Here is an 18,688-nt window from a genome sequence, read left to right on the forward strand (position 1 = left end):
TTTTATGATCTTGATTTTACTTAAATTTTGAAGAAGGGTGCAATGATAATAATTGGTTTTATGTTTGGCAATGATAATGAAAGAACAGCAAGAAACTTTTTATTATTAAAAACACCGCCGAGCTATTAAATTTCAGATAACTGGTAATCTAAATTGAAATCTACGTAATTGAATGACATTTTTTTAGTTCTCTCGTTTCGCGGGCTCCCCTGCTGTCGTCGGTCGTATTCACCAATCAGAGGCGGCCTTTTTTTCTTTTATTCCAGCCAACAGGAAAGCTCGTCGAGGAAACACGAAATAAATAATCAGCAGTAAAAACGAAACAACGAAAGATTACAGCACAAAGTCTGCTCAGCTCCGAATCTTCTGTGAACCAGTAGGTTCAGCACAATTATTGTGTTCGTCTTTCTTTTCCACCTGCCAGACTGGCCCTGCATATTGTCCACGTGATATGAAGTCGGAAAAACCACCGGGGCTCTCTTTGGGTGGAGGGAAAAGCAAGTCGAAATTGTCAACATAACAATTGACTGAGGAGGCTGCTCGTGTTAATTTTTGGAGAGGAAGACGTGGCACCCTCCAAAATTTTATTTTGGCCTGCTCATTTATTGGCAAGATGAATAGCACCAAGTACATAGCTCTCAACATTCCCAGCAGTCTTGCTGACTCGACTGTCAAATCGAGACGAAGTCTTTGGCGAGTAAGCTGGAACTAATTAAATAATCTCTTTAAGTTTTTTACTATTTTGTGTATTTTTTTGACAGTGGTGGAATCAGCTCTCCAGATTTCAAAGATCCTTATTTTATGTGGGATTCACAAGCATCTTACTGATGCTTATTTACTTCTGGCCGGTCCTTGAACAGAGACGAGATAATATTTCAAAAATTGCATTGGAGTCGACGCCTGCTATGCAGCAACTGCCCGAAGAAAGTGCACTGAAGGCTGCTGCAGCTGAACCATTTGGGGCCAATAAAGTTGAACAGCAAGGCGAGGCTGCCTATGATGCAGAAAACGAGATAAAACAACCTGCAGCAGCAAATGAGGCCCAACAAGTTGAAGAGCCGATATCACAAAAGGCAGTTCGGTTCAAAGGTGAGGACGGTTTTGAAATTGCCGGGCAAGTCTTTTTGATATTGACAATAATAATTTAAAACATAATTTCAGGACCTAAAAATGAAAGACAAAAAGCTGTGGCTGCTGCAATGCAGCACGCTTGGAAAGGTTATAAAAAATACGCATGGGGGCATGACCACCTGAAACCCCTTTCTGGCGCATACCATGACTGGTTTTATTTAGGGCTAACTATTGTTGATTCAATAGACACGTTATACATTATGAATCTTAAGAAAGGTTTGTTCCAAATATTTTAAATAGGAGATTTATTTTTATTTTCATTCTTCCATTAGAGTACTTAGAAGCTAAGGATTGGGTAGAAAAAAGTTTGAGGTTCGACAAAAACAGAGACGTGAACCTTTTTGAAGTCACTATTAGAGTACTTGGAGGAATGCTTAGTGCTTACCATTTGACCGGGGACAAGATTTTTCTCGGAAAAGCTGTAAGTTCTGCTGACAACTGATCATAATTGTCTATATTTGGGCATTATTTGTAGATGGACTTAGGCGAGAGATTACTGCCCTGCTTTGATTCGCCTTCAGGTGTTCCATTTTCTGACGTAAATCTAGGCAACCACAAAGCTCACTCGCCTAAGTGGAGCCCAGACAGCAGTACCTCCGAAGTGACAACTATTCAGCTTGAATTTCGAGATCTCACGTACAGTACAGGAGACTCTCGATTTGAGGTATATTTGCGTTAACATGCAGGCATAAATAATTATGAATTTTAATTTGCTCCTAACTTGCAGGAGGCTGTGAATAAAGTGTCCGAACACATACATGTTCTGCCAAAAACGGAAGGTCTTGTCCCAATTTTCATCAATGCAAACACCGGGCAGTTTCGTGTTTTTTCAACGATAACCCTTGGTGCCAGGGGCGATAGCTACTACGAATATCTACTGAAACAATGGATCCAAACAGGGAAAAAAATTGAATAGTAAGTTGCCTGCCAAAGCCACTTTTGATTAAAAAAAACTTGCTCGTCAATCAGTTTAAGGGAAGATTACATAGAGGCCATTCAAGGCGTGCAAAAGTTACTCGTCAAAAGGACCAGCAAGTCTGGCTTGCTTTTTATCGGGGAGCTTCAGTCAGGCGCCCGTGATTTCAAACCAAAAATGGTGAAATCTCAAAGTTGAAATTTCTATTTGGCGTTATTTTTACTTCCTTGTAGGATCACCTCACTTGTTATTTACCAGGAACTTTGGCTTTGGGTGTTCATAATGGTATGCCTCAGGATCACATGAAACTGGCCGAGGATTTGCTCTGGACGTGCTACCAGACTTATGCGCAAACACCAACTTTCCTTGCGCCGGAAATTACCTATTTTCAAATTCAGGTAATTGTCTTTTTTTGAGATATTTTAAAATTTGAAACTTAAAACATTATAAATGTCTTTAACTGAAAGTAAAAACCTTTTTACTCTACATTTATTTACTTTTTGTTTGTTTTCAGGATGCAAATGCAGCTGACATGTATATTAAAACAAACGATGCTCACAATCTGCTGCGGCCTGAATTCATCGAGAGCCTTTGGTACATGTACCAGTTCACAGGCAACAAGACTTACCAGGACTGGGGATGGACTATTTTTCAAGCTTTCGAGAAGTATACCAAGGTTACAAACGGCTACACATCTATCAACAACGTGAAGGCGCCTGCTAATGTGAAGCCAAAAGACATGATGGAGTCGTTCTTCCTTAGTGAGACTCTCAAGTACTTTTATCTCCTCTTTTCAGACAATCCAAAATTAATTGACCTTGACGAGTATGTTTTTAACTCGGAAGCACACCCATTGCCCATCTCTAAGGGCTGAACTCTCTAGGCCACTCATTTAAAGTTGGGACCACTTGAAATTTTTCTCCATTCTTGTGTAAGTTTTATCAGAAAAAAATTTGAAGTCTTAAAGTTGAGGGCGTTCTAGAACCTCCACACAATTTTAAAGTTTGCGGTGGTTCTATTTTACCATAGCTCCTTTCTCCACTATAGTTCATTTTAGAGCTACTCGATTTGAGCATTAGGATCATTTGTAAAACCAACTGGTGGCTGCATTTTTAAGCTAGTCCTTCAACACGTCATTCATCACAATGAAATACATTTATTAAAATATTACTTTAAGTTAGATATAGAAAACAGCTCACTAATTATACACAAAATTAAGAACATTTACTATTACTAGCTGGAAAGTGGTCATTTGAACGAATCATGGAGAAAATGCAATGCAATATGTTATGCAAGGTTGATTTGGCGTGAATCCGAATTCTCTTTCAAAGCACACTTTGCTCAAATTTGCTGTACACATGTTTTAGAAAAGAATTATGTTTGAAGATTTCATTACTATCAAGAGTGAGTTTATCTTGAGCTTGCAAAAGATTCTGTGATTTTTGGCTCGGCGTGTTGATATTATTTTTGAGCACGACATTTTATCATTTTAATGTTCCTAACATGTAAAGTTTACTGCAGTGTATATTATTGTACCACTTATATTTGTTCATGCAAATTGTGTTGCTTTACCAAAAATCGCCTCAACCTTATTAAAGCTATATTATGTTATTTATAATAATTTGTAAAAAATTTTCAGCAAATAGTGTGTGTAAATAAAAAACACTATTTCGTCAGTTTTCAATTATGTTTTTTAATAAAATAGCATAATCTGCAGTAGAAATGTTAGTACAGTAATGAGGGTTAAAATTTAAAACAATTTTGAACCAGCATATAAAGACTAAAGACAATTCAATTTTAATAGTCAACAGCAGACCTTCACGAGCAATTCTGTTGATGAGTTTCTTATAATCTAATACATCAGTTAAAAACCTGAACTAAATAGATCTAGGAATCGCTATTTTCTTGTACTTATCACCAACAATAACGTTATAGGGATTTTAATTTAATGTAGATCAAAAGAGCTTGTATAAAGCTCTGGGAGTATTAATGATAGCTTAGCGACCACATTTGTGTTTTTTGGGTTAATTTTATCATGTGAAACAGAAAAATCCCAGGCACGTACAACACCCTATCATACACTCGTACCATATTCCATGTGGTTCATCATCCTCAAACTTTTTTAATATCAACCTTTGTGTGCTTTTGGCACTAACAGTTCCCGCCGAGTGTGCGTCTGATTCTCCAGTTGACCTCTCCTCATGGTCCATAGGTGTGAAATCACCAGTGACTTGGTCTATTGCATTGGCGATGGCCTGAAGAACAAATTGGAAATCAATATCATTGCCAAGGAACCGTTTTCGTCAAGTGCTTTAAAAAAGACAAGTGAGGGGAATAAAATTAAAAGATCATATATTTTTTTTAGCTGGAATAAGGATCTGGTGCGCCCAAGTGCAGTTATTAAAAAAAGAGTGATTTTTATAATATTTTCTATTTCTAATTTTTCTAAAATCTACATAATACTAAATAATTTTGCTAGCTCTCTATCTAAGAAAAGATATAAGAGTAGAAAAGTTTACAGTTTCGACACTGAAATCAAAATTTTGATTTTCTTCTTGCGGAATGTAAAATTCCCATTCCCGCTCCCACATGAAAATTCCTGTTCCACAAGAAACTTGATCCCAGTTCCAGCTCTGAAATAGGAAGAGATACCCTAGGTGATTATGAACAAATTTTGTGACTTAAAAAATGGACAAAAAAATCATCTGCATAAACGCTCACTTCAAGCTCAATTTCGTCGTGGTTGGAATGTTGTCGGCAGGGTGCTTTCGTTATCAGGTCAGAGGGCTCTTTGAACTCTACAGGGGGCACTGTGTGGTCAGTGTGGTTTTCCAAGTCTGACGAGGCCGGCCGTCTTTTGCTGCCTCGGTTCACGGGCAACCTCAGGGTGGCTGCGTCCGTGTACTCAATTCTAGCCTCCGTCTGGTGCTCGTTGATGGGCGGTGATGGCGGTGGCGTTTCTAGATGACTCCGGTTGTCCATTATGGTGCTAATCAAAAAGAATACAGATGTTAGCATTACTCTGGTTTGGTATGTTGCGTCTGCTTACGCTCTGTAAGTTTCTATTAAGAAAATTTTCGCTCGGCAACGCAGCATTGTTATTCAAAATGTTATTGTTTATTATGTTTTTTGTGCTGCAGGTTTAAAACAACAAACTAGAAGGAAAAAAATGAGAAGAGGGACTATTATCAAGTGTAGCGATTACACGACATAACGTGCGTGCACAGGCAGACTGAGCGTGAGTAGATTGAAGTTGCTTCCGGTTCCCTGAGAACCCCCTCGCACCTCTCAGCGCGCCACGATAATTATCCATATCAGTGCACAGGCATATACAAAAGCCCTGATCCCTGACACTACATGCGCAAAGAAAATTTAAATTTGCTTGCAATAAAAAAACTATCAATTAAGGTTTTAAATAAAATTAAAATTATTAATAATAAATATTTATTATTTTATAAATTATTTAAAAAATTTAAGGTGTGGAATTAATATTCCTGAATCCATCCGATATTCTATTCCTTTTTTGTAATAAAAGAAAAGATTAAAAAAAAAATAGCTTTATTTAGTGTTATAATTTCAGTCGTTTGATATAAAATCTGCATGAATAAATTTTTTCTAAATAATATTTTTTTTTTATCAAAATATATTTTACGAAGTTTCGCGGATATTTTGTTTGATAGTCTGGAAAAACATATTTTTTACATACAAATAGTCTTTAATTTTAGTCACTTTAGTCGACATTAATTTGAAGAAATAGTCGGTTTTAGTCAAATTTGAAATAGGTGCCAATCGTAATTAAATCACTTGATTCATGCATTTTCGGAACGTTTTGGGCGACGTAGAAAAAAAGTTTATCGACTTAAATGCACTAGCCTTTAGCCTAACGATTTATACAACATGAAATACATTTTGGCTGTTTTGTCATAAAACTATATTTGGTGCATTCTGCGAATACTGCAGATCAGATTCGATATAAATTTATGAAAATTTAAAAATATTTCATTCAAAAATAATATTTAAAAAATAATGCACAAATAAAAAAGTTAACAGAGAATAGAAAATAAATTTTAAACATACCTTCCAATTTCAGAGTGACTTGTCTCTGCCATTTCTTTATGTAGTTTTGTGCAAAGGGAGAGCAGCTATTAATTCTTTTAAATTAATAAGCCAGATCAATAACTGGGTCATCTCAGCAAGTGGATCATGATTCCTCTGAGGAAGGAAAATTTTTATTAAAAATGTACATTAAACAAACAAAGAAGTCTTAAGTCTTAACAATACTTTTATTACAATAATTCATCCTATTGTTTATTTGGTATATTCAATACAATAATCAAGCAATTTGATTAAAAATAAATAATTGATGTGATTATTTTTTTTAATAATCATTGATACATATCAAAGTAAAGGGGTCTAGGAATGCATAAATAAAGGTGATTTGAAATTCTTGATTAACAAGAGATGAGGTCAAATATGCTCATGGTAAAAAGAAATAAGAGCTATTTATCAAGAAATATCTAAAAGTGAGAATTTCTTCCTTCAGCCAAATTGATTTTGTCTCTCTATTAACAGTCATAGCAACGCTTCCTCAATTATTCAAGGGCTCATAAAAGAAAAATTCCACGCCCTAAACGTGACTTGCGATCAGCAAGAAAATATTTTGCTCCTTCTCCGACCATAACATGGATGGAAAATTATTAACCCATACCGAAAAAATTTCATCTCAAGAAGGGAACACACCGCGGTTATTTTAATGGTGACAATTTAATATTAAACGCAGGTGCGCGCGGCACGCGCATTCTGCTAATTAGCACAGCACACCAAAAATATTTACCTCGACCGTAGACGTAAATATCAGCTGTCATTTGACCTCTCCGCAGTTTGTGGTCTCCATTATGGCGCGTGCAGTACAGCTCAACATAAATTTTCATCCATTTAATGTTTATAATCCTCCTGCTGGACTCACTGGAGACCTTGATAGCAAAAAAATTCAAAATTAGATGTTGGATTTGAGGCTTTAATGTGACCTACGGTTCCTCTCGACAACGGAAATTTCAAATAAAAATTATGGGAAATCGCGCAAACTATAATAAATCATATTCACATTGCATGCCAGCGTGGAAAGTTTCGAGAAAACTGGAAAATCACACGAAGAAAACAAAGTGGCGCGCAATCATTGGCCGACAGTCAATTGTTCTAGGGAGGGGGCGCTGGTGGGCGCTGGCCATCTTTATAAACGTAAACAAACCAAGCGCACGAAAGAGCCGCAAAATTTATTACTCTTGGTTTTCGCATAGTATTATGCGACTAGAAGAAAAATGAGTGACAAAGAGGCGTCCTATGGAACAAACCTGTCACAGGAGTCGATCAAAGTGATCGCCGAGAGCATAGGTATAGCGAATTTGCCGGAAGAAGCAGCCAGAGAATTGGCCGATGAAGTTTCATATCGATTAAAACTGGTCATGCAGGTGGGATTGTAGGATTTTTATGAGATAAAATTTAGAACTAAGACCTAATTGATTCTTTCAGGATGCGGCAAAATTCATGCACCACGGAAAAAGATCAAAACTCTCTACCTCGGACATTGATTACGCACTGAAAATTAAAAATATCGAGGTATAAAATTTGACAAACCTGTCTGAATTGAATTATTCACTCTATTCTTGCAGCCTGTGTATGGGTTTAATTCTGCTGATGGAATTCCATTCAGATTTGCGTCTGGTGGAGGCCGAGAACTTCATTTCCAAGACGAAAAAGAGCTCGATTTAACGGAGCTGACGAACGTTGCCTTGCCAAAGATGCCGATGGATGCTAGTTTAAGGGGTTCATTTGAAACCGCAGGATTTGAATAAAAATAAAACCATGTATATTAAATTTCAGCTCACTGGCTGTGCATCGATGGCGTCCAGCCAACCATTCCTGAAAATCCACCACCAGTTGCTAAAGAAGTTCAAAAATTAGAAAGCATTGATCCCGCAGGTGCTTCAAATAAAAAAGATAAAGGCGATATGGCTGGAAAGCCTGTTGGGTAGGCTTTTTATCCTTTCATTAAAATTGATTTTTATTAACATTGAAACTGGAATTTCAGAAAAGTCCACAAACTTCGAAATGTCGAGACTGTCCATGTTAAACAGTTGGCAACTCACGAATTGTCGGTTGAGCAGCAACTTTACTACAAGGAAATTACAGAGGCCTGTGTAGGGTCAGACGAAGCACGTCGAGCGGTTAGTTTTTTTTTTTTTTTAAATAAATTCGTTTAGCTAAATATTATTTCTCTTCGTGATTTAGGAAGCATTGCAAAGTTTATCGTCAGATCCAGGTTTGCATGAGATGCTGCCTCGGATGTGCACATTTATTGCCGAAGGTGTCCGAGTCAACGTGGTGCAAAACAACCTTGCTTTGTTAATTTACCTTATGCGAATGGTGAAAGCACTTCTTGACAATCAGTCCCTGTACCTTGAAAAATATGTAAGTGGAAAACTCTAGGTTTTTTTACGGGTTTATTTAAATTTAAAATTTCTTTCAGCTCCACGAGTTGATCCCGTCTGTGACGACGTGTATTGTCAGCAAGCAATTATGTATGAGGCCAGAGCAAGACAACCACTGGGCTCTGAGAGATTTTGCCTCAAGACTTATGGCCCAGATCTGCAAAAACTTCAACACCTCCACAAACAATATTCAGACAAGAATAACAAGATTATTCAGCAGAGCACTCAGCAGTGATAAAACTCCTCTAGCTTCACTTTATGGGGCAATCGAAGGTACCCAAAGACATTTTTTATTTATTTCAATAGCTCATTAACAATAATTTTCAGGATTATCCGAACTTGGTGCCGAGGTTGTTAAAGTTTTTCTCTTGCCTAAGATAAAAATTGTATCGGACCGTGTTGAGGCACACATGGGAATCAGCAATGCTGACAAAATTGCCGCAGAGCACATAAAAGTACTAATGGTGGTGAGTCTCGCATGAATGAAATCCACATCAATTTGGCTATGTCACAAATTTTTTTTTAGAAAACGCTGGTGCCTCATTTGAAAACTGTGCGCTCTGGACCTGACTATATAGAAGACTACAGGCAAGAATATGGCTATCTGGGAAGCAGTTTACATGCAGGGATGCTTAAAGCTCGCCAGCAGCCCCAGTCAGCGACTCAAGCAAGATCTCAGTCAACGTCAATTATTCAGCCCAGTATGAGTATTAACTTTGAGTGATTGAAAATAAATATAGCTTATTTGTCCCATATTAGCTACCCAAGGTAGAACCTTTGTGGTCGGAAGCTCGGGGACCATCCGCTCAGTGACGCAGAGCAGCGTAACACCGAAATACGTGATGGTGCAATCTCAGGTTTGTGAATTAGCAAATAATAACTATGGAATGGAGATCCTTAATTCAAGCCAAGATCCAAGCTTCACTACAATTGGAGCAAATTGGATTGTTCTGATTAGGCATAGCTTAACTTAGCCCAATCAGAGAGCTCATTATCAGTTATATTGTTTCATTGTAGTGATATGCAAACCATAATATGAGCCAATTAACTTAAGTAGAATAAAAAATCTTTCCCTTTCCATTATCTCTTGTAGGCTTCTGCCCCTACTGTGGTAAAAATCAATCCAGCACAGCAGGGAGCAAACTTTGTAAGTTTCTCTGATCATGTGTTAATATTCCACTTCATCTTTGATCCTCATTGTCAGTATCTTATCTTTATCTATCTTTGAATGTAATAATTTTTGTAGGAATCCACATGTCTATTGGATTTGATGGATTTTGTTGATTGGTATTTAGTTCAATTGTTTATTTCATATTTCTTGACTACTTCTTTGCAACAATTTTAAAATCAATTTGGTTTTCAGAGCTCGCCTAATGTTAAAACGGTGTATGTGACTCCAAAGATGGAAACGGACGAAGATCCAAATCCCCTGTAAGCCGTGTTTGTCTATCATTGATGATGTAATTAATAAAACAAGTTTTTAAGCAAAACAGTTATTTTTATTCTGATGGGTGTAAAGCATATCCGCTTCCAACAATTATTGGCGCGTTTTCAATTTCTTTTTCGTCAACTTTCTGTGTCTCGCCAGGGTGAATCGGAATCTCGGCCTGCACTTGTGGCAAGAGGTAGCTATTATACAGCACATAGCCTCTGTAAGGCGACTCAACTAATTGTTGAGTTTGAAAAATGGCAAATCTTGAAGGAAGGGCCTGTTGCCTTTGAGGAGCAGTTTGCAAGGGTGCTACCTGGGACGGCTGTTGAGCATAAAAACGCTGTGGAAATGCAGGCTGTGCAGGAGTTGCTGGAACGTTTTGAGCAGCATTGCGTGCTCCTAGTGGTGTAGTTACGGGAGCAGGTGTTTGTTCAATTCCCCTTAATCAACAGAATATTAAATAAACTTAATTAATTTGTTTCATCCTTAATAAATTATAGATTTTTGCGCAAAAATTGAACAAAAAAATTTGGCCTCTATTTGAAGTTACAAAAATTTTAGTATAAAATTAAGGAAAAAATTAACTTACAATGCTCGGAAAATGTATGGGAGGAAAAGAGCGTTTGCCGTTGAAGTAGACACGATAAATATAAAAATCTGTGAATAAAAAAACCAACTTTAAAGAAATATTTCCAGAAATAATAAAAAATTTAGTAAGATTGAACCAAATACTTTTTTTCAGCAAAGTACGGTACTCACTAGAAAACACTTCATGTTTGTCCGTCTAATAAGATGATGCAGAAGCAACAGTTTCCAAATCAGGAATGCTGGTGCATCCCAATACGATGAACCCTTTATATAGGGCTCTCAACATCAAATAATGAATACTTGCGTCACTGCACCGCCGGACAAGATCAAAAATGCAATAAAAAAAACTTGATGAAGGGTTTGTAATTATTATACAACATCAAAACCGACCATCATTATAAAAATTATATTTACAACTCCTTATATAGCTATCTCAACGTGGAAATCACTGGAGACGGTGAGGATAACAACCTCTCAGGGCACATCATATTTGGGAGAACCGAGAGTGGTGCAGGAAAGATCACTTTCATTATGTAATTATGTAGACACGAGATGCACCGCAGCTCGAGTGCAATGCACCAAGAATGAGCTGCTGCGCCCACAGAAAGGGTTGAGGAATGCAACTATAGAGCAATGACTTTATTCGAATGTAGAAAGAAAATCAACAGCTAGAATTTTTAAAGAAATAAAAAACCATAGAAAATTCATTATATTTGAATCCAGTCAAATAATAAAACAACATTCTTTTGCGCGTAATTTTGTTTCAAAATATTTATATTTGTATCAAATGGCCGCAATAAAGTGTGCTTTACAAAATAATCAAAATTGCTTTTAATCAAAGTTGAACCTCCGCTTTCCGTCAAATCTGAAGCCATAAGCGGGTGCATTTTTTACATCGATGAGTGCCGGGTGGCGGTGCTTGTAAAATGAGCCGTGGCCATGCGCTGGCCGAGCATCCCCGTTGACGACTCCGTACGCTCGGTTTGGGTAAAAAGCTTCAAACTTATCTTTGGGAAGGAGCACCTTGGCGAGCTGCTCGTCCTCAGGGTCGTAGGCCAGACACAACGCTAGGAGGCACGCCAAGACCATTATCTACAACAAGAGTAATTTTAAATTTAAATGAAAATTTCCATTACATATTTATAACAACATTCACATGCTAAGTTGGCTTATGGGATTTGCAGTGGTGATAACTTTTAGCATGTGTGAATATCATCCAATATTTTTGCAATAATATAATAAATGACCTATATATATTACAACTCACTTTCTTGGTACACATTTAAATTTGAAATTAGTTTGCTGTTAGCTACGGATTGCGAATTGCTATAGACTACACTTTGCACCCTCTTTCTTGTTAGTTAGAAATTTTAGCACTCGACGTCATTTTTTTCTGCGAATATTTACCTTGACGAGCGGCTGCATGTTTACAGAAAAGACCAGCGACTGATTTGTGTGCTGCAAGGCGCGGTTTCACCAAAGTGCGTGACCCGATCGAGATGCGAAATCAACGCAGCTATGGAGACATAATTGCTGTCATGCTGACTGATTATTGGCTTTTTAGAGACGGCTGAGGACAGCCACTCTTACTTTCAGCGCACTCGGTTGTCAGTCACTTTACAATTAGAGGGATAAATCTGCAGATAATATGCAATTAATTTGACATATATATATTATTGTTTATCTTTGGCAACAGACTGTGGCTTTGTCTTGGCTCAAGAAACTAGGAAGTAAAGCTATCACTTGGCAAATATTATACACATACGAGTTACGAGTTGCCCTTTTTTGTTGGGCTTTCTCTCTCATTAACCACACCTATAGCAGCACAGTAAGCCCGACAACGTTATCCCCTCTCTTGCCCCCACACAAAACTATTTAACCTTAAGCATCGCATAATATTCAAATTTATTCACCTCTAAATAAAAAAAATTACTTGCTTTATAAGACTTTGCTTCTATTATACTTTTTTTTCTGCGAGGTAAAACAAATCTGCTTATTGTTAGAATGAGATCAAAATTTGTGTTTGGGGTTATAAACATTTTATTATTGATTATACATTATACCTTCATGATATTCCAAAGCACTAGTTTTATTTATTTTTATAGAAAATAAGAAGCAAAATTATTATTAAAATACGAAATAAATTTAAATTTTCATTTGATATTCACATGTGCATGCAATTGTTAATAATTACGATAATTACAGACAAGTTTATGCGTATTTTTTATGCCTTTTGTTACAGAAAAATTAAGCCTTTTGCATCAGCTAAATGTAAATTTTAAAAATTCCGAAAAATGCATGTTGCTGATTTGAGCTTTTTTTATGCTCCTTTCAATTTATTTATTTATTTTTTTTAAATTGTATTAAATTTGCATTAGAAAAATTTCCTGCGTTGAGATTTGTCTCCACCTAAGAGATTTTTGGTGGTTATTGTTTTGAAGCTGATAATAAATTTTTATAATTATAATTTTTGTATTATTTATCTCGATTTGGGCAGACACTGCCTTGTGGTACACCAATAACTTCATTTGCAACTAAATTAATAATTAATTGCGGTTTATGCGGACAAGTTAGGGTATGACAAATTGATTATGTATCAAATTAAAGTTCATACAAACGGAGTACCCTAAGGCAATTTTTGCCCAACTGTAACACCAGATATAATTATAACGAGATTTATGCATGGAAAAAAAGTTAAAAACCCCCTGTCAATCATTTAAAACGACGATCCCGCAAAACACAAAAGCACGTTGTATGCTTTATGACATTCAATAACTTAATCCAGGTGATTAACGTTTCCCATTTTCATTACTCATAAAGTATTCACATGCACGGATTATTCAATTTCATTACATTACAAACAAAGCTGATCAGCAAATAAGGGGCTTGAGGAATATGACACAAATCAAGGTAGGAATTAGAAATGATTAAATCATGAACATTATAATTATTATTTTATTTTAAAAATTTTATAAATTGCAATTAGTGTTATTAGAGGAAAATAAGTAAATATTCAGGCAAATAACCGGCATTAAAATAATAAGAAATTTAAACAAATTGTTTACATTTTTTTACACGAATCAAAATATCCTTAACTGCAAAAATTTTCAGGATAAGTTTGAACGTTCGAATGTTGAAAATGATGTGTTGAAAAAAAAAATCATTACACTGGATAATTTTGTGTGAACCAAATTTATATTGGCTTTAATTGATTTATCTTTGTATTAATTAATTGTATATGATTCGATAAAACAAACAGGATTTTAATTGATCACCTGACTTGCAATGTTTTGAATGTCATAAAATAGTCCTTAGGTTTGATCATAAATAAACTCTACAATATCAATTGGCCAACAAGGCGGTGCAAAAACGCATCAATTCGCTCTAAAGGGGTGTAATGCTGTCAAATTTTAAGACTGACCATGTGGATTGTGGTACACGCGATAATTCATGTGAGGTGAGTTTTGCCTTTGGTACTATTCCTGATGTTAACGTGGCGTGGCACAACAAAATTTTAAAGCAATAGAATAGGTTTAACAGTGTAAGTTCTATACATGCCTACAATTTTTAACATAAAAGCGCCTTGATTTTAATGATCAAGTTTTGATTGCCTGAGAAATATTTTGATCGACGATTAAAAAAGCATCCTGCAAAGAAAAATTTTCTTCCAAGCAACGCGTCTGTGAAACGTCTAGCAAAATTTCGGCAGCAATATTTTATTGCCCTCCAAAAATAGATGGGACGGAAATAGGTTTCACTTATTTTTTGTCGAATGGCGTACAAAATAAATAATGCTGACGACCGCCTGCGCTGAGGCCGAGGGGCACAGGGTAGGAAGGTCATCGGCGACGACGGGAAAGCCTACGACTTCTATGGTCATGCATTATTTGACGTATCCAGTTGCGGTGGTGCGAAAAATCTGGCCGCTGCTGATTAGGTATGCAATTAAAGGGCGCCAGCTAATTAGAGATGCGGCAGTCGCTTGCAAAGCAGATTAGGTCGCAAGTGGGGACAACTTTTAGCATCATCTACCTTGTTAGGATGCTGCTTTAGTTGCAGTGAAATGCTGCAATTTTCCAACGCAAGATAATAAGAGGGAGAGCCAAATAAACTTTTTCAAACATTAAAAAAAAATCAACCTTTCTTCCCAAACCTCACAATCAGAGAGGTAAAAACAATATACACTGGGTGCTACGAATTTATCTTAAAGGTTTTCTTTGCCTTTTTTTTACATATTTTATAATGAAATTTTTGTAAACCGTGAAGGATGTAAAAATAATACAGAAAAAAATGGTGATTAGAATAAAGTCGGCTTTTCCTCTATGGGTTTTGTGAGTTTATGCTGCTCTAAATTTTTTATTAAACAATAAACAACCCACAAAACCTATCAAGGAAAAGGCGACTTTAAATTCAAATCACTGTGAAACTACCCTCGATCGTGAAATTCTACTGAAAAAAATATATTTAAAAAAAAACTAATTTAAAAAAAAAAAAAAATACAAAAGTATTTGATTTTAATTAAATAAAATTTTTATAATCTCCCAAGAATAAAATAAAAACAGTAAAATTTGATAAACATGGGAATTGAACCTAAAATCATAAAATCAAGCTTTTGAGACAAGGAATCATAACAAAAGATAAATTTAAGTATAGACAAAAGAATTAATTTGCCTCGGAAAATGCTATCAAATTCTTGCTGAAGATGCCAAATTATTTTTAATGGTTGAATGTTCTGTTTTTTCGTTCAGAGAGCTGTTTTTTTTTTTACATTATTTGTGACGTATCAGAACAAGCTGCGTTTCGCTTGGCTCGCATGCGCCGGCAAACACCGAGCAGTTCTTGTCGGAGCGACTTGCAAAGTGATACAAATTTTCCAGCCGTACCTGCGGAGAATCGCGGCCGGTTAGTTGTTTTTCAGCACTCACCGGCACAAATGCTGCCGAAATCCTTGTCCGAGGCGCCAGAATATGTTTGTTTCAAAGGAACGACTTGAATGTTTTTGGCGCAGTGGGACTCCAAACCATGTGACGGAAAAAAGAGATAGCCAGCACCAGCAACAACAACTATTATCACCCTTGAAAAGGTACGTTTCCGTGAGCACCCTTTTTCTCCTGTTACTTTCCCTATCACCTTAAAAAAGGCACTCGCATATTATTCCTTGGTCTTTAGCCACTTGCGAATTTCAGACGCTTTTGCACTGGTTATATTTTATACGTTAGAGTCGTTTCAACTTTTGCTATTTTTGTAAGCCATGTTATGGTGTCTAGTGCGGGACACGGGATCTGCCGCCGTTTTGTGTGCCAAGGACAGGGACAGTTCAGCATGTGCGCTAGTGATTATGTGTACTTTGAAACGTGAGAATGATATTTAATGCTGCATTTAATTGCGTTTAACAGCTAACAATGGGGGCTTACGTGTCTGGAAAAAACGACTATGTTCATAATATTACAGTACATGATTATGAATCATGAGCGTTTATTGTTAATTATGAACTTAATGAAATAATTATTTCAAGAGTTTTCATGGTTTTTCTATTCATGTTTGTCAGTTTTAAAATTATCTATATACATTTTTTTTTTTAATTAAAATTAAATTAAAAAGAAAAAAAAGTTGTTTTTTTGGTGCTCAGATCAGTGATTTATAAGAAAAACGAAAATAACTCGTTTTCTATGCGTTGTCAGCAAGCAGTACGTTCCCTTAAAACATAAATATATCACTCCTTTTTAGTACTGAATTTTTAAATTTCAAATTTATATTTTTTAATAAAATCATAAATATTTATTTTTTTCTGCTTGTAAAATATGGTTGAAGACGGTGACCAAAACTGGCGTTTAGAGAAACACAAATTTTATTTAATGATGACAAAGCCCGTTCCCTTCTCTTCATGAATGTCTCCTCAATTGCTAAATTGTTAAAAAAATAAAATCCTGTTTGAGTGCCTGAACCTGAAAATTCAGTGACGTTAAAAATTTACTCTGATGGCCAAAAATGGCTCAGGCTAGGTAGGTTAGCTTTTGGATCCACATATCAAAATGGACAGAGCTTATTGAGATAGACAAATCAATTCTTTACAACAGGAACTTTTAAAAATAGGAAAAATGTAGCTCCAGAAAAAAAACACTACAATAAGCCAAAATTTTTAAATTGAACCATCAATAACCAATTTATATTTGAAATTTGCAGAAAGTGCCATTATGAAGTCGACTGGACGCCGGTGCTGGAGTCTCACATCAGTATTAACATTTGTCGTTGGCACATTTTTCATGCTTTCCTATCACGTCCACCTGCATAAAGATGCCCCTCGCCAAAGAAATCAAAGAACTGATAACATGCTCAACCCTCCCGCCACTCATCGTCTGACCTCCCTTGCCGATGACTACCATCAACTGATCAACCTGACTGACTTCACCTTTCAAATCCTTGCAAACTGTTCTCAAGACGAAGACCCACTTGTAGTCGTTGTCCACTCAGCACCAACTTATACCAAGTACCGAAATGCAATTCGAGCTACTTGGGGGTCGTCGCCCTTCAAGGTGGTTTTCATGCTCGGGGCGGTTACGAATGAGACCCTGCAGCGGAGACTGGAGGACGAGGGGCGTCGGCACGGCGACCTGGTGCAGGGTTCGTTTAATGACTCATATAGAAACCTGACCTACAAGCATGTGATGGCCCTCAAATGGCTGCACTACCACTGCCAGGGGTACAAATACGCCCTTAAGACTGATGACGATGTCTTTGTTAAACTGGACTCCATAGTCACACTCATAAACAATGGAACTTTCCCTGAGAGCAACCACATAGTGTGCGACGTAATCAAGAGGTAGGGAGATCAGATCATTAAATAAAATTGAACCCAATTAAATTTTTAGCATTTAATTTTTTAGATTTTTCTTTTATTTCAAACATCACAAAATTTTCTCCCTTAAACTCTAACAATATTAGAACGATTGACAAGGTTAAAATAAAAACCATGAACTGATAATAAGAATTTTCTAATAACAGGCATCACAATAAAATTCCTCCAGTTAATTAGTTATCACTTACATGCATCTGGATTTTTGGGATTTTATGTGCTTAAAATTTTAATTATTTTTTTTTAATATCAGTTGTTTTATGCATAAATTTTAGGAATTTGATTATATCTACTGCAAAATTGATATTAATTTTTCTTATATGTAGGGCGGAAGTGAAACGGTCCTGGCGCTCCAAATGGCGAGTGTCACCGCGCGAATTCCATGAAAGTTCCTACCCAACCTACTGCCCTGGCTGGATAGTGCTTTACAGTCAGGACGTCATCGGCAGGCTTTACACGCTGGCACAGAAAGAGTCGTACTTCTGGGTCGATGACGTCCACATTACCGGCATTTTGGCGCAGAGGGCACAAGTTAATCACAAATCCATCAAGCCTTGGAGAATGCCCTCCAAAATGGTTTCAAAGGTACTTAAAAAAGGCCACTGCCCTTGGACTTTGTGCCGAGAGTTTGCTTTCGGATCGTATGAGTTAGAGCCTGATGAAATCAAGTTATTATGGACAGTTTTGTCCAACAGCAAGAATGGTTCAGTGATTCAAGTGGATACAAATTAAAATGATCTTCAGTCTTCAGTTTTAAGGCTTTATACTGCAGCAGATGGTTAGTCTGTATTCATAAGAGAAGTTGATTTTTTTAATCAAAATAAAATCATTGAAATATCTTATATCTCAGGGAACGCCAAATTAGTCCAGTTCATATCTTGTTCCAGTCAATTATTATATTTTCCTACTCAATAATAAGCATACTTATTACTGCTCATCAGTTGCATTCAATTTGATATAATGAGTTACAATGAGACTAGATAAAATATAATACAGAACGCCAGTTTGAGAGTGAAAATAGATTTGGATTTATTCATTACTCGCCACAAAATATTAAGGCCAAACTTTAATGCTAGAAAATCATACAAACTTTTAAAGAGCCTCGAAGAAAGAGAATTAAAGATGCTTAATGTAATTTATTGAACGAGAAACTAAAATTGTAAATAATAAAAATAATTTATGAAACACAAAAATTATTTATTTTATTTGTCTTTCCTTTTCAGATATATCTTTTTTATTTAGCAAATCATATACCATGCAGCACATCAAAAGGCAATAAA

General features: G+C 36.3%; 6 protein-coding genes and 1 long non-coding RNA gene across 14 annotated transcripts; 4 read left to right on the plus strand and 3 right to left on the minus strand.

The window, feature by feature from the left end:
* The first annotated feature begins 255 nt into the window (after positions 1 to 255).
* LOC132199295 (endoplasmic reticulum mannosyl-oligosaccharide 1,2-alpha-mannosidase) lies at positions 256 to 3,731 on the plus strand. Its single transcript, XM_059623903.1, has 9 exons — positions 256 to 697; positions 762 to 1,089; positions 1,162 to 1,347; positions 1,404 to 1,552; positions 1,607 to 1,795; positions 1,859 to 2,046; positions 2,101 to 2,227; positions 2,281 to 2,445; positions 2,562 to 3,731. Exons 1-9 carry the CDS (start codon positions 614 to 616, stop codon positions 2,919 to 2,921), a joined length of 1,776 nt encoding a protein of 591 aa, XP_059479886.1. The 5' UTR covers positions 256 to 613; the 3' UTR covers positions 2,922 to 3,731.
* Positions 3,716 to 7,237, minus strand: LOC132199380 (uncharacterized). 4 transcript variants are annotated; one of them, XM_059624041.1, is made up of 5 exons: positions 7,079 to 7,233; positions 6,882 to 7,020; positions 6,125 to 6,259; positions 4,769 to 5,036; positions 3,716 to 4,302 (listed from the first exon to the last, which is right to left on the minus strand). In XM_059624041.1, exons 3-5 carry the CDS (start codon positions 6,154 to 6,156, stop codon positions 4,081 to 4,083), a joined length of 522 nt encoding a protein of 173 aa, XP_059480024.1. In that variant the 5' UTR covers positions 6,157 to 6,259; positions 6,882 to 7,020; positions 7,079 to 7,233; the 3' UTR covers positions 3,716 to 4,080. The 4 variants fall into 4 exon arrangements, with proteins under 4 accessions (XP_059480024.1, XP_059480040.1, XP_059480032.1 ...); XM_059624066.1 differs by lacking the exon at positions 3,716 to 4,302 and adding an exon at positions 4,310 to 4,680 and having other exon boundaries at positions 7,079 to 7,237; XM_059624057.1 differs by lacking the exon at positions 6,125 to 6,259 and having other exon boundaries at positions 7,079 to 7,235.
* Positions 4,799 to 11,614, plus strand: LOC132199432 (uncharacterized). The gene is made up of 3 exons (XR_009442104.1): positions 4,799 to 5,285; positions 10,710 to 10,913; positions 10,984 to 11,614. It is a non-coding gene; the product is annotated as an uncharacterized LOC132199432 (long non-coding RNA).
* Positions 7,267 to 10,043, plus strand: LOC132199304 (transcription initiation factor TFIID subunit 6). Of its 3 annotated transcripts, XM_059623924.1 has the most exons (12): positions 7,267 to 7,515; positions 7,577 to 7,663; positions 7,717 to 7,870; positions 7,928 to 8,075; positions 8,136 to 8,271; positions 8,336 to 8,515; positions 8,574 to 8,808; positions 8,863 to 9,002; positions 9,062 to 9,236; positions 9,295 to 9,392; positions 9,629 to 9,682; positions 9,899 to 9,989. In XM_059623924.1, exons 1-12 carry the CDS (start codon positions 7,366 to 7,368, stop codon positions 9,968 to 9,970), a joined length of 1,629 nt encoding a protein of 542 aa, XP_059479907.1. In that variant the 5' UTR covers positions 7,267 to 7,365; the 3' UTR covers positions 9,971 to 9,989. The 3 variants fall into 3 exon arrangements, with proteins under 3 accessions (XP_059479907.1, XP_059479898.1, XP_059479916.1); XM_059623915.1 differs by lacking the exon at positions 9,899 to 9,989 and having other exon boundaries at positions 9,629 to 9,890; XM_059623933.1 differs by lacking the exon at positions 9,629 to 9,682 and having other exon boundaries at positions 7,269 to 7,515; positions 9,899 to 10,043.
* Positions 9,613 to 11,148, minus strand: LOC132199401 (uncharacterized). Its single transcript, XM_059624078.1, has 3 exons — positions 10,727 to 11,148; positions 10,557 to 10,624; positions 9,613 to 10,407 (listed from the first exon to the last, which is right to left on the minus strand). The coding sequence occupies exons 1-3, from the start codon at positions 10,739 to 10,741 to the stop codon at positions 10,035 to 10,037; spliced, it is 456 nt and encodes a 151-aa protein (XP_059480061.1). The 5' UTR covers positions 10,742 to 11,148; the 3' UTR covers positions 9,613 to 10,034.
* On the minus strand, positions 11,280 to 12,376 carry LOC132199416 (uncharacterized). Of its 3 annotated transcripts, XM_059624113.1 has the most exons (3): positions 12,254 to 12,376; positions 11,963 to 12,192; positions 11,281 to 11,647 (listed from the first exon to the last, which is right to left on the minus strand). In XM_059624113.1, exons 2-3 carry the CDS (start codon positions 11,978 to 11,980, stop codon positions 11,387 to 11,389), a joined length of 279 nt encoding a protein of 92 aa, XP_059480096.1. In that variant the 5' UTR covers positions 11,981 to 12,192; positions 12,254 to 12,376; the 3' UTR covers positions 11,281 to 11,386. The 3 variants fall into 3 exon arrangements, with proteins under 3 accessions (XP_059480105.1, XP_059480096.1, XP_059480086.1); XM_059624122.1 differs by lacking the exons at positions 11,963 to 12,192; positions 12,254 to 12,376 and adding an exon at positions 11,823 to 11,948 and having other exon boundaries at positions 11,280 to 11,647; XM_059624103.1 differs by having other exon boundaries at positions 11,963 to 12,368.
* A 3,014-nt stretch (positions 12,377 to 15,390) lies between these two features.
* LOC132199347 (beta-1,3-galactosyltransferase 5-like) lies at positions 15,391 to 18,605 on the plus strand. Its single transcript, XM_059623992.1, has 3 exons — positions 15,391 to 15,638; positions 16,739 to 17,375; positions 17,735 to 18,605. The coding sequence occupies exons 2-3, from the start codon at positions 16,750 to 16,752 to the stop codon at positions 18,138 to 18,140; spliced, it is 1,032 nt and encodes a 343-aa protein (XP_059479975.1). The 5' UTR covers positions 15,391 to 15,638; positions 16,739 to 16,749; the 3' UTR covers positions 18,141 to 18,605.
* Positions 18,606 to 18,688: the final 83 nt, after the last annotated feature.

The sequence above is a fragment of the Neocloeon triangulifer genome, unplaced genomic scaffold (genome assembly GCF_031216515.1).
Source record: "Neocloeon triangulifer isolate White Clay Creek 2 clone unplaced genomic scaffold, ASM3121651v1 ptg000001l, whole genome shotgun sequence".
In the NCBI taxonomy this organism is placed as follows: domain Eukaryota; kingdom Metazoa; phylum Arthropoda; class Insecta; order Ephemeroptera; family Baetidae; genus Neocloeon; species Neocloeon triangulifer.